A 17345-nucleotide genomic window follows, 5' to 3' on the forward strand; every position below is an offset into this window, starting at 1 on the left:
GGACCGAGTCACTGCAAGGAAGTGGAAGCTTCAGGTAGCTCGGTTCTGGGCTCCATGACCACTCACTCACTGTCTGGCCTGCCATGTGCCAACGTCAACAGTGAGGTTGGGCGCCCGATAAAACCCCCGCAAGCTAGAGGTAGAGGTACTTACAGGTACCAGGGGCGCTCAGTGTGTGCAGCAGTTATCGATAAGACCTTATCACCTCAGGGACAGGCTTGCATCATAACAACAGTAGCGACAATTTGATCCGTGTTTCCATCCTCGCCTTCCCAACTTAACGGCCACCGACATCTTTTAGTTTACACATCTACAATCTTAACGCTTGCGCCTGACACTGTCAACTAGAACTCTACCACATAACCTACATCGTCACCGCGAGGCATGGCATCCATCGGCCCCCAACTCCCTCCCCATCTCCAAAAGCGCAAACGCGACTCCAAAGACGAAGAGTCAGCCTCTCCTCCGACCAAGATATCGCGACCAGACAGCAACCCAGACGAACTCCCACTTGATGATGATGATGATGATGACTCCGACAATGACTTTGGGCCCAGTGCACCCAATCCTAATCGCCCATATTCTGCATCTAGCATTGGCCCATCTGCTGCACCACCGCGACCATCAATAGGCCCTTCCCGACCACCCAATCCATCGGAGGAAGACGAAAAGAGTGTTGCAAAGCCCACCACACAACCGATCGGTCCCTCTCTTCCACGACCACCACCCACAACGACGAACATCGATGAAATTCCCCTCGAAGATTCAGACGGTGATAATATTGGTCCTGCCGTAGGATCATCAATAGGCCCAACCGCACCTCCCGCCTCCGCCGCTTCTGCTGCTCCCAAGCGTATCTACGGCCCCGCCTTTCCACCCGCCGACCTCTCTGAGCGTCCAACCACGGATCCCAATGCCGACTCAGACTCCAACTCAGACTCGGATTCAGACGATGGCTACGGCCCCGCCCTCCCCGGCTCACGACCAGCCGCCAGCTCAAAGAATAGCCACGGCAGTGGTCCCCACTTCCCTTCCTTCGCCCAGCAACAAGATCGAGCCGAAGAACTTCAAGCCCCCAAGCGCGACGACTGGATGATCGCACCGCCTACCAGTAGTAGCTACCGTGCCCCAGACCCGACAAAGCTCAAGTCGCGCAAGTTCGCTAGCGGGCGCTCTGCCGCCACGGAAAAATCAAGCGGAGTAAGCAGCATATGGACGGAGACGCCTGAAGAAAAAATCAAGCGGTTGGCAGCGGCGGTGCTGGGTCGGGAAGACCCGTCATCTACTGCCGCCTCTTCCTATCCCTCTTCAAAAACTGCCTCTGTCTCAAACACTGTCGGGCCAAAAAACCTGGATGAAGAAAGGGTCCGTTCCTATACTGAACAAACGCGGGGACGGAGTCTAGTGGAGGAACACCAAGCTGCCATTGCGGCGGGAAAGAAGAAACTGACCTCGAGTTCTTCTGCGCCTAGCAGACCGGCGAACAAGTATGGGAAGCAGGATGTTGATGATGAAGATGACCCGAGCAAGCGGGCGTTTGATCGGGAGAAGGATATGGCGGTTGGAGGCAGGATTAGCCATACGCAGAGGAAGGATCTGTTGAATCGCGCGGCGAATTTTGGGGATCGGTTTCAGTCTGGGAAATATCTATGAGGAACTCGGACAGCAAGGGCTGGTTTGGGACTTTGCTTGGTTATTTGTTGTCCTCTCAGTGCCAACGAGCTTCCCGTAGTGTGACGTGCCTCTGGATGAGTTCAAGAAAGAAAACGCCTAGAATGAGGCGCGAACTTTCTGTACATTTTAAAATGTATCACGAATAACTGAACGAAATCCGTGACAACACAGAAAGCTTCGGATTGACTCGGAATGATTCATCGCATCTTCATTACACTCAAGCCGGCTGAATCTGGCTCCATTCACTCGTCCCTATTTCTCCAAAATTTCCAGGTGCGCATGTCCATGAAAGGTGCCGTAGTCAATTTATAATCAAAATGTCCGCTCAACAATGAGGTGAGGTCTCCAATATCATCCAATGTACAAAATAAACCAAGATTCCATCCCAATAAACTCCATGCTATCCCATCCCTTCCCATCAATAACAACCAAAGCCACACACGCCCATCGTGGAGCACCACATTCCGGCCAACCGACCTTATATGCACCGAGACCAATACACACTGCTATGCATCTTGCGCACTGACCTGCTCGCTTTGCCAAATTTGCAAACCATGATTGTCATACGAAAAGATCGTATGTAACATTCTGCTCGAACCGGCAGCGTCGTTCATCGTGCATCGTCCTTTCAGTTTCGTCCCTTATGCATAAATCCAACCCGATCGCTGGTTGCTGCTGGAGGGCAGAGGTGCTCCCCGCAGCAACACCACTTCATTTCTCGGTTGATACTACCAATGGACATCGGCAACGGATAATGTAAAACTCGAGATGCGGCAGGTAAAGCAGACGGATATCGGTGTAGATATCAGCTTCGCACAGAGCGGCGTAGTCACCAGTCTTTCAAATTCGTGTCGCCGGACTTAATTCGCCGCAGGTCGGACTCCCGCTTCAAGATTAGCAGGCGTCATAGTTGGGTTGGAATTTGCGTCCGCGATGTGCCCCCCGTTGCTGCGACGAAAGTGGGGGAATGCAGCCCTAAGATTTGCAAACACACTCCCGCCCTCGGCACGATCCGAAGAAGCTTGGGGTGAAGAGCCGGGTTGACTAGAAGCACCGTTATTGTCCCGTCTTCGCTCACCATGACGCCGCCGAGACCCTCGTTGATCATTGCTGGACACCACATACACCGTCCTTGCTGGACGACCCAGGCCGAACAAAGCACGTCTCGGTCTGTTTGGCAGGTTCATACGATTGGATCGTGGGTCGTTGGATAAAGTGACATGAATCACGCCAGGCTGGCCATCGACTGGTTCGCCGGCTGCGCGTGGCTTAGGAGTGTAGTAATCGGCCTTGCACAACGGACAGCATGCTCGCCTGCTCGTCAACCATGGGTCAAGGCATGCCGCGTGGAAAGCATGTCCACAAGTCAACCCACGCACGTCGTCGTCGTCTTCCAAGGTGTCAATGCAAATAGCACAGGTGTCGCCAGAGGTGCCCTCGCACTCCGGCGGCAATGCGGCGTCAATCGGATCCTCCTCCTCTTCGCCCTCGTCGTGCGAAACCCGTGCTTCCTTCGGTGGCGTCGTTGCTTCTGAGACAGCATGGGTCAAAGGCACAGTGCTGGAGGTGCTCTCCTTGGCTTCATGTTGTGGAGTTTTCGGATCCCGATCAGCAGGTTCGACTTGGCTTGTCGTTGGCCGGCCCTCGGTCGACATACGCTCCTTGTTCGGCAACTCTCGAGAGATAGCGTCCGCGTCATGAATACTATTCGGTCGGCTGGGCGCTGAAACGCCACCGCTGGTGGGTAGACCATCCCGCGCTCGACTTGCGACCCAAGTTTTGTACTTGAGCATGGGGAATTTCTCGTTGACTTCGTCTATTGTCATTAGTTTCTTCTCACGACGGCGTCGGTGCGGCCGAGGCATGGCCTCCAGGTTAATCTGGTCGCCCTCCTCCGCTAGGCGCATTTGACGAGTTCGAGCATTGTATCGAAAGCAGTACTTGACGCCCACAATGATCCTGCAGCCCGGGTTAGCTGCCCATTTGACAAAACATGGCGAGGCACACCAAAAACCCACCAGAGGTTGGTAAAAACGACACCGAAACCCAATGCCACAAAAAACAAGAGCGGCGACGACCCTCCTTTTTCATCCTTTGAATCGGTATCCCCGGATGCGGAATTGGAAGTGGCGGATGGAGGAGTGACAGTGGGCGATATTGATGTTAATGAAGCGGTTATCACAGATGAGCTGCCGCTTGTCGAAATTGCTGAGGCCGTCGCCGACGCTACTGTCGAGGTAAGTATCGAAGTACCAGTTTCGGCGACCTGCCTCGCCACGGCGCGCGCCCCTTCCAATATGGCTGGATTAACAAAAACAACCATTTTGCCGACTGCCGACAGATGAGATGCCGATGAGATTCGAGTGGCGACGGGGTACGAATTACTGTCGCAGGGTGTCCATTAGGTAGAGATTGAGTAGCGCACGCAGCCGTCACCAGTCCGTGGAGAAACCCGCTGTGTCCTTAGTTTGCCAGAGCTCAGAGAACAAGGAACGGTTTGCCGAGGACAAGAAGAAGGATGAGCGAGGTCGAGGGCAAAATGCGCAAAAGCCTTTCGGAAGGCTTGGGGAAATGCTGACGAAGGGCTACCAAAAGCAACGTAAGCGGGTAGGACGCCCGAGGCGAGGGCTGATGTATGAATGGTTGATGGAAGCCGGAGGTTAAAAGCGTGATAAGCCCGGAAGGTGGAGAAGAGTGACCTGCTGAGCGGCAAAACGATGTGAACTTGCAGAGGGAAGGTGCAGGTGCAGCGGCGACTCGAGACTGCAGCACCTACCTATGAGCGAGAAAGGTAATTGAAGTGAAAGTGTGCAGTGAGAATGGAAAGTGGTAAATTGTTAAGGCTCTGCAGCGCACGGTCAGTCGCCAGGCCACCACAAGCGCTAAAGTGGGAAGTGTTGGTCGTGGGTGATTGTCGAAACGGGGAATTCCCGAGATTGTTGCGCACTGCTGGTGCCAGCATGGAGCAGAATGGGGAAAAGGATACGAAGTGGAATGGAGGATGGGAAAGCGCTACCTACCTCTACGTGTACCTCAGCTGTATGCCAGGTGGTTGTGCACTATTCAAATTGGGTCTGGGTTTGCAAGAGATTTGCGAGATCTGTGTGGTGTAAAAGCATGGAACTAGGTGCTTTCAGTGAGACTGAAGACGGGAACGAAACTTGCATGTCGAATCCTGGTTTCATTATTCATCCATTTGACTCGATCTACACACTTGCCCGGCTGCCGGTTACGTTGAACGCGATTCGATCCTCTTGTCCTCGATCCACGGTGTCAATGACAAGACGATTCCACGCATCCTACAGTGAAAGTCTGCCCTTTCACAATCGCTTTTGCTCATCATGTGCATGGCAAGCGTAGTAAGTCAAAGCAAAGCCACAGTGACGGGGCTGGGGGACACTGGGGGATTGGGGCATGCTTCCACTTGCTTTTTCCCCTTGGTCACAAAAGGGTCGCTCGACACTGCGATGGAGGGGTGGGTCGAATTGTCGAAGGTCTTCACCCCCGGAAGAGACGGACGGGATTGGCGGGGCCTCTGGAAAAGGAAAACAGGGCAAGAGGGCAGCAACGAAGTCGACAGGGATGGCCGCTCATCTGTGCTTTATAACTTCCATTCGGATGACTTGACCAGCCGAAGCGACTGAGGCATGCAATGATGTTGCAAGGGTACGGGATGACGCACTGCCGCCTTGTCTCTTAACATGCTGCATTCAGTCTTCACCGTCCACGTGGAAGGGCGGGCTATATGTACACATCAAGTTGCTCTGTCGAGAGTTTCGCTTGCAGACCTCCACGCTATGGTGCTGGCCATGTATATGCACCCTGGTGCAGAGTTGCAGACGTGCTTAAATTCTGGGGTACTTTGCAGTCCACCCCCGCCTACCCCAACATCTTGGCACCCTGCATCTCTCTTTGTTCGGATATCTTTTTCATCATTTCTATATCATCCCGTCCGGGCATCTCAAGGATAGTTGTGCGGACAGCTTGTGGTTGGGCTTGTAGCATCATCCCAGAATACTACCATCTATTTCCCCTGAAGGAACTTCCATGTTCCGTTACGAAACATGAGGTTTCTGGTTTCGTCAGGGTGTCGCATGTCAAACTTGGTTCAGAGACCTTCCAGACCTCTTTGGCTGAACGGTCGTCTTTCATCATGCACCAGGGGGGCCCAAGTGCACCTAAATGCCAACTTGACAGAAAGAAAGTTGGCGATCTCATCCAGCTACAACATAGGTACCCACGCAGGGCACGCTCTCCGCGGCTTTGCAATCTAGAGGTAATACTGGTCTGTTTGTTAGCTTGGTACCTCGGAACTCCTAGGTGCACTGGATGAGATATCTTCCCAATTGTCCTAAACCTTTCAAAACTAAATAAGTGGCTGAGCAGGGATCCCGAAAGGCATCAACAAGATCCAATACGGTGTACATGTGTATTTATTTTGGAAAAAGCATCCCAGGGAAGTTGACCCGAGGTCTCGAGCTAAGAATCAAACTAGTACGTATTGGACTGCAACATGAGGGTCAAAAAGCACAGCCAGTAGACGATACTTCAACCTGATCAATTTCCTCTCTGAACCTCACAATTACACGGGCCTCGCACGGCGGCATGATAAGCGCGGGGATACCCATCAGACCCTCTAGCTTTTGCGACTAGGCGACGTGAAATCTAAACCTGAAACATCCCCGTTGTTGGAGATGTTCAATGATCTTTGGGATGCCCATCACTTTCGGCTATCTCCGCAGAGGTAAAATAAGGTTGTCCTGGTCTTCCATTTGAATGAAGATGTGGGAGAGGCTAAATACCGACAAGATGCCCAGCACCAAGCAAAAAAGTTCCATCACGTTTGAAGTTTTACGCCGAGCGCCTGTTTAAATGGCACCGGTCTTTTTCTCTGCTGCAACCTCTGTCACAACCACCGATCTTATTCATCAATTTTGCTCGGTACAAAAAGCGCCATCCTTGAGCGAAGAACAGCGTCTTCTTGAACGATTCAATCAAATGACAATCCCGTGGATACAACACTCAACCGTTCCGTTCCCTTCTCCCACAAAACAAACAGTTGGCAGAAAACGAATAAAAAACTTGCCTTTTCCCCCATCTTTCCGAGAAACGTGACGGGTGTGTGAGACTCTGGCTTTCGGACTCCATAGCATGCTTATGTCTGAACGTTACAGTCCACGGTTACTTGGGATCTTCGTGACAGAAACCTTTGCCGTGAGAATACTTCCTTGAGGTATCGGACTTTGTTGTTCTCCCCGACCGGTTTAGATACGGACTCGTCAGATTTAAAGAGAAGCCAGCACGTTCATATTTTCGCACGTGCTCCGATTGTAGAAACGGTCGGAGACATGTCCAAGGACCTAAGATAACCAACGCATCGATCGGATCACCATCCCTAATTCATCTCGATCTCCATATCGTCAACCTCGCGCTCAAAGCATAAGTAGTGCTCACTAGAACATACAGCCAAGACCAGCCCAGTCTTTTGACCTTCCCATCCCGTCTTTTCGCGGTCTTTCTGGGCGAGTTGGGCAATAGCTCAGCCTCCTTTGGCCACTCCACGACGCGCGCAACAACCTCTTGGCTGGGTCTTAGCATTGGTCGTGAGCAGACTATGCGGACAACCTGACAGTGGTATTAACGTGGGGTTCTAGATTTTGGTAACGAGAAAAAAAAAGAGATAAAGGACAAAGAGACATTGTGACAAGGTTGGGAGGAGCCAAATTCACAAAAGAATGTTTTTTTTTGATCCGACCCAGGCTCGATCTGGGGACCTTCAGTGTGTTAGACTGACGTGATAACCAACTACACCATCGGACCAATTGATACTCAGAGTTGCAAGGTTAGTAATTATAATCTTAGCAAGAGAGAGTTCTCTTTGGTTGTTCGAATCTCGGACTTTCTGCAATCGTTGAGCATCAGAGGTTGAGGAGCTACAGTTCATAAATACTCACATTTTGCCGACTATTATGAAACACATTCTTTTGATGGTACCGTGAGTGGGTGGCGGAAGATCATGAGGCATAGAAAACAGAATGCGCCAGGAACCAGAAGCACAGCCTCTTCTATGGTCAGCATCACCGAGTCCAGGTGAGGATTTCGGCGCGAAAGTGAGGCATCAGCTATAACAAGAATATATTAGGGCCAATGGGTCTGTTCCTCAAGGTCCCACAAGTCGAATATTTCATTTTCGGAAGTTGTGTGTACAGCGCACAATGACGTGCCTAACCACACCCGGAGCCTGATCTGTCGTCTGGTCGCCGACCGCTCGGAGCATTCACTTCTCCAAGGTCAAGTAAACTTTGACCTCCACTTCATTTGACCAGCCAGCCTCGAGGCCCATCTCTTTCCATGCGGATTCTATGTCAATGTCGAGGACGTGGCTATCCATCCTGTTGACAGTTACCGTATGGGGCGGGATGGGCTGGCCCTGAATTGTGACCATGAATTCGTCTTGGATGGACAAGTCCGGAAGGTGGGATATGTAAATGCCTAAACACGGTGAATCGTCAGTCACGCTTCATCAAGTCGTTCCGAAAATTCTCACCTAGTACACCCAAGGCCTTCAGCCTGGTGCTTATGAACAACCGCCCGTTCTCGAGCAGATCGGAGCTGTGGTTCAACATAGCAGCGCATCCGGTCATCTTTCCCACCAGCCCCAGGCTAGCCACGTATACACGACCTCTGCTCTCGGTTTCGTAGAGTGACAAGGGAAAGACGGAAAGAATGTCGTAGCCGCCATTGTCGAGAGATGCCGTCAACAGAGAGGCAGATGAGGTTGTCTGAACTGGCACGGTCACCTTTCCACTCTGATGAGAACGTACCACGTACCACATCGATGGCAGGACGCCCGAAAATCGGGCAAGAGGGATTAGTTCTGTGAGCGGACGGCCCGATACGTTGAAGATGCCCATGATCGGAGTGCCCGTGACCGCCCTGCCGTTGTAAGCGCTTATTTTGAGCAGAGACAAATCATCGTAGTTGACATATTGGTCAAGGCTACGACCAAGCACGCTGGGACGGAAAATGACAGTCCTGCCTCTTGGCGTCACACCGGTCATCTGCTTGATCAAATCGAGGTCGTACTGGCCGGGAACATCTGTGATGTAAATGGGACCGCCGCTCACACAACGTGCGGCAGCGTGAAAGCCGGCATATGCGCCAGTAGTTTGGAACATGTCCCAGTCTGGGAGGATGTTCAGATGTTGGGTAAGCAAGCTGTTGTGAGCATTTGCCCAGACATGCCAGGGATGAGAAGATGGGACGTCGGGGAAAAAGTCATCCGAGTTCCTGCAAAGCATCGTGGGCCGTCCCCGGGGAAGTTGTGTATGGAAGATGATCTGAGGAGACATGGACATGCAAGATATGGCTCTCCCGCCAAAGTACCGAAGAGATGCGAGCAGCCAGTTGTCTAGGTACGGTTGGATGAGTTCGCGTCGGACCTTTGGCGATACCCAAGTGTCAACCATGAACTGCGCATCGGTCTTGACTCCCGCCACACCACTCTCGGAGAGAAAACGATAAAAGTCATCGTAGAACTTGTGAACATCCTCCTTCGCGATGACTGTCATCTTGCCGCCAAGGGGAATGTTCTTACGTGAGCTATCTTCGCCACGCACAACCTCGATTGTCCTGTAGCGTTTGGCAAGATTACCATCGGGTGCTATGCCTGCCCAATACCCTAGAAGGGCATGCCACACAGCAACGTGCTCGATATTCTTGTGCTTGGATCGTATTTCGGAGACCAGTCCTGTGAGACCATTTGGAAAGGCTTTAGGTTCAGCCTCGAAATCATTCCAACCTTGCTGCCATTGATCTCCATGGTAATCAATATCTTGCCAATTGTCATCAATGATCAGGTTGCTGATGTTGATGTTGTTATCGGCCAGAGCATCTACTGCCGTTATAACCTTTTCCGCCGTCAACCTTTGGCCAAGGGCATTCCACGTGCCTACGTACTCATGTTAGACTGCATCATGGGCATATTGACCACTTTCACACTCACAATAGCCCAATCCATCATACCAGTTCTCGTACCAGTTAGCCTCGACATTATCACTAAGCTTCTCCAGCTTCGTTGGAGACTCTCCAGCTCTGTCAGCCGTGCTGACGAGGCCGCGAGCGTGGTACATAACAGCAGCATTGGCACTCTCAAAGTTGTCGCCAACCGCTACCAAAACAGTACCGCTACCGGCTTTCGCGCTATCGTTCCGAACCTGGCCATCAAGGTTAGTTGGTGATGGTTGTATATTTGTATTGTGATTGTAGGCCTACATGGATGGTCACCCGTCCAAACTCGTCGTTGCGAAACAGCGTCATGCCATCGACGGCATTGTTGATACCGGCGAAACCCAAAAGGACCAAGTGTTTGCCCTTGCTGGAGAGAAACGAACAAAGTAGTGCGTCTTTATCGAATTCAACAGTCGATCTTCCCTGTCTCGGAGCAAGCCAAGGTGACCAGTCTCTGACCAAAGCGAACCACCTGTCGTCGCTCTGATCAGCACCTGGACATGATTGTAAACACCGGCTATCGCAGGAGCCCCGAAATCCTTACCTCAGAAACCCTCCCCAAGGAATGCCGAGCGGAACATGGGTGAAAGTCGAGTTATCGTCGTCTTGAGCCCCGTCCACGGGAACCTCAATGGTCCAGAGTCGAGTCCCGGGACATTGGCTTAGATGAGGACTCCATTTAAGAGATGGGTTCAAGCCGTGGATCAGATCTGGCAAGTCCTCATCATCGCTGCCTTCTGGCGCTCCAACATCGACCACAATGTAGCCATCACCTAGACCCTGTTCGTTGCGGACCCATCTCCAATCATGGTCAGGTCCCTGGCGGAACTTGGCGGTGAAGTTCAACGTTGACTGCACGGTTAAATTGACAGCAAAGTGCAGGCGCGTTAGCTGATCCGCAGGGTCGTGCAGGGTCGACGGGAAGTCACTCTGCCCACTTGGGGCGAAGGGAGTTTCGACCCAGCTTGCCTTGCGACCATCGTAGCTGCCAGTGGAATGCCAGAGCGCGAGCTGCCACGAGCCAGGAGCAAGGGTTTTGGGGACCTCTAACACAGCGTGAAAAGTCACACTGGTATCCTTTAACTGGGTGATCTGCTCCAGAGGCGGGTAGGTTACGACGAAAGGGGACATTTTCAGGACGAGACCTGTTGGTGAATGAGCGATATGCTCGATGTCGATCGTGGCAGTGGGATCGAGAGGATATCAAGAGTGACATACACTATGACGAAGCCGGAGGATTAAGAGATGTAACACAATAACTGTATTGAAGGTAGGGGGCAATTCATGCAGGGTGGTTATGATGTTAAACAATGATATGTCTGTCAAGAGGTATGTTGATCCTGTTCAGCCTCTCTGGGTGAATGAAACTCAGGAAGGGAAGAAGCCAGGTGGTAGGCGTGGGCTCGTTGTGAGAAGTCGGATTGAATAGACCATAGGAGTCAGCTAGGGCTAGTTGCAGCTATCCGATCGATGGCACTAACTCCCTAGGACACGTGTAGTGCCGTAGGCTACTACGTACGGTACGAACCTCGGGAGAAATATTCCCAACTGTAAGTAGTACATACGAGACGTGGGTGAGGAAGCTCTTCCTCGGAATCGCTGAAAGATCGGGATGCTTGCGGACTATTCCAATCTGGGGAGTAGCAGTACATAGCTCGAGTCGAGCATGATTCATCTTCTTGGTAGTGATACGAGCAGTTACAGTGAGCTCGATTGTGGATGGCCGAGATGAGAGGCGAAGAGGGGATCGATTTTGTAGACCTGATGAGTAGTGCCACCAGATGGTCGATCTCTGAACGGAAAAACGAAGGCACGGACGACTTCGATACCCGCTTGAAAAAGAAAAAGGTAGATACTGTAGACAGCCCTACCGGACACAGTCGAGGTATCTCTGTGCTTAGTTGATGAAATGCAACCTCAAACTCCCCTCAAATAGCCTTGGCAATGACATGGGAGGTCGATGTGACGGGAAGAAATGGGCCGGACAGGTGAGCTGCCTCTGCCTGTGGTGAGCTACGGGAGCTGGGGGCATCCCATGGAGCACGGAGCTGTTTGCTGGCTGGAACCCTTGATGAATGTTGTTTCGCTTGTTTGTGGGAGAGGGGAAGCTTCCTGACGCCCAGCTCCGTCGCTGACCCCTAACCCTCGTTCCGACTGGGGCTAGCACAGGCTTTTGTGTTCCCCACTGGCTGAAGATCGGTCCTGGCCAATCGAATGGCTGAATTTCCAAGCCAAGTACCCGGCTTCGCGCAAGTGCACGGACCCGTTCTTGTTGCCGGGCCTTCCCGAGCTGGCCTTGGAAGTGAGGCAAAATTAACGACTTTTTTGATGTGAGCAGCTAGTAGAGGTCCTCACTGTAGCATCCTTTCCTTCAAACCGCTCATTCCCCCCCCTTCAAATCACCGACCTCCATGGCTTCCCGGAGACTAGCTCTCAACCTGGCGCAGGGCGTGAAGGCCCGCGCTGGGGGTGTTATCAACCCTTTCCGCAGAGGTCTTGCTACTCCTCACAGCGGCACCGGCATCAAGACCCAGACCACCACCCTCAAGAATGGCTTGACCGTGAGGACGCCCGCCCTCCCCTCCCCCGGCCTCCGAGCCCGCCCCCGAGCCCGCCTCCGGCCCGACTGTCTTCCTCCCCGACTGCTGCTCCGGACCCCAAGCCACCTCCAGACTTGTCCTAACGTCAATTGCTATCACAGGTTGCTTCCCAGTACTCTCCCTACGCCCAGACCTCCACGGTTGGCATGTGGATCGATGCCGGTTCCAGGGCCGAGACCGACGAGACCAATGGCACCGCCCACTTCCTCGAGCACCTTGCCTTCAAGGTACGCCCCCGATGTTACGAGTCACGAGTCCTCTCCCCGGGCTGTGGTTAGCTTTGATATGGCGCGTTGGGTTGTTGGATCGGTAGATTGTATGAGAGGGCATCTGGTTAATTCGACGACGACACGCAGGGAACGACGAAGCGCACTCAGCAGCAGTTGGAGCTCGAGATTGAGAACATGGGCGCTCACCTCAACGCCTACACCTCGGTTCGTCTGATCTTGTCGTCCGGCGCATCCGCCGCCCGCTAACCCGCGAGCACAGCGCGAGAACACTGTCTACTTTGCCAAGGCTCTCAACGAGGACGTCCCCAAGTGCGTCGATATTCTCCAGGACATTCTTCAGAACTCCAAGCTTGAGGAGTCCGCCATCGAGCGCGAGCGCGACGTTATTCTTCGCGAGTCGGAGGAGGTTGAGAAGCAGCTCGAGGAGGTCGTCTTTGACCACCTCCACGCTACCGCCTACCAGCACCAGCCCCTCGGCCGCACCATCCTCGGCCCCCGTGAGAACATCCGTGACATCACTCGTACCGAGCTCGTGAACTACATCAAGAACAACTACACTGCCGACCGCATGGTTCTCGTTGGCGCCGGTGGCGTCCCCCACGAGCAGCTCGTCGAGATGGCCGACAAGTACTTCTCCAAGCTCCCTGCTACCGCCCCTGTTAGCAGCGCTTCCATCCTCTCCAAGAAGAAGCCCGACTTCATCGGCTCTGATATCCGTATTCGCGACGATACCATCCCCACCGCCAACATTGCTATCGCCGTTGAGGGTGTCAGCTGGTCCGACGACGACTACTTCACTGGCCTCGTTACCCAGGCCATCGTTGGCAACTACGACAAGGCTCTTGGCAACGCTCCCCACCAGGGCAGCAAGCTCAGCGGCTTCGTTCACAAGCACGACCTCGCTACCAGCTTCATGAGCTTCTCTACCAGCTACAGCGACACTGGGTAAGCACGCTCCTGTTTGGTTTCGGACCTTTTTTTTTTTTTTTTTTTATTTATCATCATTTTTCTCTTTCTGACGTACAACTACTGACATGGCAAACTATAGTCTCTGGGGTATCTACCTTGTCACTGACAAGCTCGACCGCGTTGACGACCTTGTCCACTTCTCCCTCCGCGAGTGGACCCGTCTCTGCTCCAACGTCAGCGAGGCTGAGGTTGAGCGCGCGAAGGCCCAGCTCAAGGCCTCCATCCTCCTCTCCCTTGACGGTACCACCGCCGTTGCTGAGGATATTGGTCGCCAGATCGTCACCACCGGCCGCCGCATGAGCCCCGCTGAGATTGAGCGCATCATTGATGCTGTCTCCGCCAAGGACGTTATGGACTTCGCCAACAAGAAGATCTGGGATCAGGATATTGCTATCAGCGCGGTCGGCAGCATCGAGGGCCTGTTCGACTATGCCCGTATCAGGGGTGATATGAGCAGGAACGCTTTTTAAGCGATAGGGAGCAAGAAGGGGGCCGGGTTCTGTATTATAATCGGTGTTACATTCCAGCCCAAAATCTGTACTCTAGGGTCGGAGGCTAGACATAGAGCAATCAATTTCCATGCGTACAAGTTTCACGGTACAGGTTCGGTCGGTTAACAGGGTCACTCAATGATTACTATGGTATGTTGCAGGGCGGGAAAAGCGAGGGAGGTAGAGGCTGTGATTACCACTTCAATTACGGATTTCTGGCATGGTTTGCGAATCTTTGACGACATTGTGCTTCACTTGCTTACGCCAGGCGAGAGGATAAGCAGGACAAGAACAGGATTAAACGATGCGAGACTTGCCACGACGCTGGAGTTGGACGAGACCGCATCCAGGGCTTTTCGCAACACGTTCATCTGCAGCCAAAATCTGTGATGGTGGTATCCGAAGGGTTACCATGAGCCGATTCCTAAATCGCAGTCTGGAACACGCAGCGTGGTGTTGGGTGTGTTGACAAGAAAGTATACAGACTATTAGGCACCTTGCAACATGAAGATTACACATGCTGTAATGCCTGCTTTGCTTGGAATCTCTACGCGGGCTGGGCTTCGGCAGGTGGCACAGACCAACCGGAGCCGGGAGCTGGGGTCACGGTACGGACCTGAGATGAGACAGGTGTGACAGGGCAGTGGATGCCGGGGTACGTACTTTGCTTCGCTACCTACGCAGTAGGTAGCTAATGCCCGGCCTTATCGTGTTGGTGGCGATCGATTTTAGCGCAGGTGGGTGCAGTGCGCACGGGGCAACAAAGCCTTTCAGCCAAACAGCAGTCGAACTTTTGGCACTTTAACGTGACGTCCAGTGCAAACTCGGGCCGGTGACCATCCTAAGCACCGCCCTTGTTCTGTCGCGCCTTGTCTTGATCTGACCTCCCCGTCTGACCCTTTCCTATCTGCAGATCCCTCCCCCGAACACATTCCCCCCGGTTGTTCGGTTGCTGCACGCTCTCTTCGACTCGCTGTCTGCGAAGCGAACTTGCGCCGGTCGGAGGCGGCATATATCCATCAGCTGCGAATCAGTACTTTTACACCTCAACATCGAATTCTCCGTCTTTATCGCGGTCATGATTCCCCAATCCGTCCGACGGGTTGTGGCTGCCGCGCCGCAGTCGCCCGTTGTCTCCTCTCTGGCAGCCTCGTCCGCCCCTCGCGCCGGCGCCTCCTATATACTCTCGTCCTATCAGCCCAATGCCCTGCAAAAGCGACGATACTCTTCCTCCAAGCCGTCCAGCCCCGATGACGGTTCCTCCAGGGCCTTCGCTGCCCGCGCCTCTGTGCCCGCCGCCGGCACCTCCAAGACTCCTGGAGAGAAGCGCAAGCGCAAGGCGAAGGAGCCGGTCATGCCGCCACTCCCCAGCGTGCCCAGCACCAGGCATATCAAGGACGAGGGTTTGTTTATCCGCGCCTTTTGTTGCACAGGTTTAGAGTCAGGTCGCTAACAAGACGTTCTAGCGCTCGCCCTTTCAACGTTCTTCGCCCTCCACAGGCCGATTTCAGTCACTCAACTTCTTCCCAAGACCGTGACCGAGGAGTCATTCGCCGAGATCTTCAACCACCGCAAGGGACATAAGGCGACCGATGTCCTTTCGACCTTGTCGCAGGCCGTACACGATCTCGAGTCGCCCATGTCTGGGCTTAGGCTCTCCGATAACGATGTCGAAGACGGCTCTACCAAGATCAGCCTGAAGCACCCCGACGGCACCGAGTCCGATGTCTACTTTCAGCTAAACTCCATGTCCGGCCACTTCCTTCCCTTCAGCCCTCCTCCGCCGCCGGAGCCTATCGCTGAGGTTGACGAGGCCGCTGCGGAGGCCGAAGCCTCTGCTGCTATCGCCGAGGAAATTGCCGCCGCCGAGCAGGAGCCGGAAACGCGCGTGTACAAGGCGGTTGTCACGATTGAGGAGACGAGGAATACCAACGGCCAGTACAAGATCATGGCACACAGCCCACAACTCGTCGAGGACGATGCTGTGCAGCCGCGCAGCTTCCTGGAGCGCCTCGCCCTGCGCCAGATTCGCTATGAGGAAGCTCGCCAGCAGCAGGGGATCATGCATGCTATCAGCGTGCGCAGGCAAAAGAAGCTGAAGATCAAGAAGAAGAAGTACAAGAAGCTCATGCGCAGGACAAGAAACGAGCGTCGCAAGCAGGATAGACTCTAAACCACGCAAGGGTTAATCCGGCCGGTAGATGCTTATTTTCTTTTTCTATACCTCACCTGCAATGTACAATATCCTCTCCATATACTCACGCTCACGCTGACTAACCACCAGGTGCCTCGTTATCCAGTGATCACTGTGCATTGTTTGAAAGCTTCATGGCTTCACTTGCTTAGTTTTTTTTAACGGGGATGTTCTCTTGGTTGGCTTTCTTTGGTCTCAGCATATTTGCACTTTTGAGAACACAAAAGAGGCAAGCTCTGTAGGTTAAGTAGGTATCAGTCGTAAGTAGCAGAAGAGATCAATATCCTATCAGAATACGCTTAATAGACTCCGTGTAACACCTTTGATGTGTGTGTTGCGTCCACTGATTGATTGAGCGTAGGCCTTTTCATTACCCTGTCAGTTGCTCTTCAGGCACCATGCGTTCTCGCTTGTCATGGGTCACCTCTCAAACGACGTATTACGAGTTCTTGTTGGGTAGGAAAGACTATCATGCATCCGTCCATTAGTTCTAAGATGCCAAACGCCCCGGTGTAACCCATTCTATATTCTTGATCATTGACTCATAGCTCAGCTTACCATCCCCTTTCCCTCACATTATTCCAGCCCCTCAAGCAACACTCTTCCTCAGATACTCCAACCACTGCTCCAGGGTCCAGCTAGAACTAACCTCCCCTGCCACCACCCCATCGAGAATCACCGTAGGACTCACATGCACGCCCACCAGTCTCGCCATCTTGATCACTGTCTTCAAATCATTCGTCACCGCATTGCCCACATTTAAACTTCCATCATCTCCCTTCTCCGTCGGGATAGCCAACAGCTCATACAACTCCCTCTCATCAACCCCCGCGCTTTGGGAAGCTAACTTCGCCAGCCGCTTATACGTCTCATTCCGCGTCTCGTTCACCAGTGAAACGTCGAAATAAGCCTTCTGGTCTTTGAACAGAGCCGCGCTGAAGTCCCAGAATTTGGTGGGGGCTAGACGTTGTACGGCGAGCCCGGCTTCGTGGGTTAGGGTGGAGGAAGGGTGCCAGGGTTGGATTTGGTGGCGAAAGATGAATTGGACTTTTGAGCCGAGGTCGGCGTGCTCGGAGCGGAGAGAGGGGAGGAGGGTGGTGTAAAGGGTGTTGTAGATTTCTATTGTTTGGGTTGGGGAATCGTGTTATTCATGTGATTGCTTTTTTTTTTNTTTTTT

At 53.1% G+C, this 17345-nt stretch overlaps 6 protein-coding genes across 6 annotated transcripts in view; 3 read left to right on the forward strand and 3 right to left on the reverse strand.

Annotated features, from left to right (window-relative positions):
• Positions 1-384: 384 nt before the first annotated feature.
• On the forward strand, positions 385-1653 carry NEUTE1DRAFT_92112 (uncharacterized protein; the record flags this gene model as incomplete). Its single annotated transcript, XM_009858438.1, has 1 exon — positions 385-1653. The coding sequence occupies one exon, from the start codon at positions 385-387 to the stop codon at positions 1651-1653; it is 1269 nt and encodes a 422-aa protein (XP_009856740.1).
• Positions 1648-3997, reverse strand: NEUTE1DRAFT_73418 (uncharacterized protein; the record flags this gene model as incomplete). Its single annotated transcript, XM_009858439.1, has 2 exons — positions 1648-3649; positions 3928-3997. 2 exons carry the CDS (start codon positions 3995-3997, stop codon positions 2535-2537), a joined length of 1185 nt encoding a protein of 394 aa, XP_009856741.1.
• A 3954-nt stretch (positions 3998-7951) lies between these two features.
• NEUTE1DRAFT_92118 (uncharacterized protein) lies at positions 7952-10664 on the reverse strand (the record flags this gene model as incomplete). Its single annotated transcript, XM_009858440.1, has 7 exons — positions 7952-8034; positions 8222-8286; positions 8506-9625; positions 9680-9890; positions 9949-10051; positions 10229-10536; positions 10623-10664. 7 exons carry the CDS (start codon positions 10662-10664, stop codon positions 7952-7954), a joined length of 1932 nt encoding a protein of 643 aa, XP_009856742.1.
• A 1374-nt stretch (positions 10665-12038) lies between these two features.
• NEUTE1DRAFT_119079 (processing enhancing protein precursor) lies at positions 12039-14086 on the forward strand (the record flags this gene model as incomplete). The annotated part of the gene is made up of 5 exons (XM_009858441.1): positions 12039-12245; positions 12386-12511; positions 12641-12718; positions 12774-13459; positions 13563-14086. The coding sequence occupies 5 exons, from the start codon at positions 12096-12098 to the stop codon at positions 13951-13953; spliced, it is 1431 nt and encodes a 476-aa protein (XP_009856743.1).
• Positions 14087-14853: 767 nt separating this feature from the next.
• Positions 14854-16334, forward strand: NEUTE1DRAFT_119080 (uncharacterized protein; the record flags this gene model as incomplete). The annotated part of the gene is made up of 3 exons (XM_009858442.1): positions 14854-15377; positions 15441-16210; positions 16259-16334. 2 exons carry the CDS (start codon positions 15053-15055, stop codon positions 16145-16147), a joined length of 1032 nt encoding a protein of 343 aa, XP_009856744.1.
• A 266-nt stretch (positions 16335-16600) lies between these two features.
• Positions 16601-17345, reverse strand: part of NEUTE1DRAFT_92128 (uncharacterized protein) — a gene marked incomplete at both ends in the record, with an annotated part of 2017 nt that continues 1272 nt past the window's right edge. Inside the window, one exon of the mRNA XM_009858443.1 lies at positions 16601-17287. Within this exon, the coding sequence (XP_009856745.1) occupies positions 16758-17287 (530 nt within the window). The remainder of the gene's footprint in view (positions 17288-17345) is intronic.

Source organism: Neurospora tetrasperma (genome assembly GCF_000213175.1).
Source record: "Neurospora tetrasperma FGSC 2508 unplaced genomic scaffold NEUTE1scaffold_81, whole genome shotgun sequence".
Classification (NCBI taxonomy): Eukaryota; Fungi; Ascomycota; class Sordariomycetes; order Sordariales; family Sordariaceae; genus Neurospora; species Neurospora tetrasperma.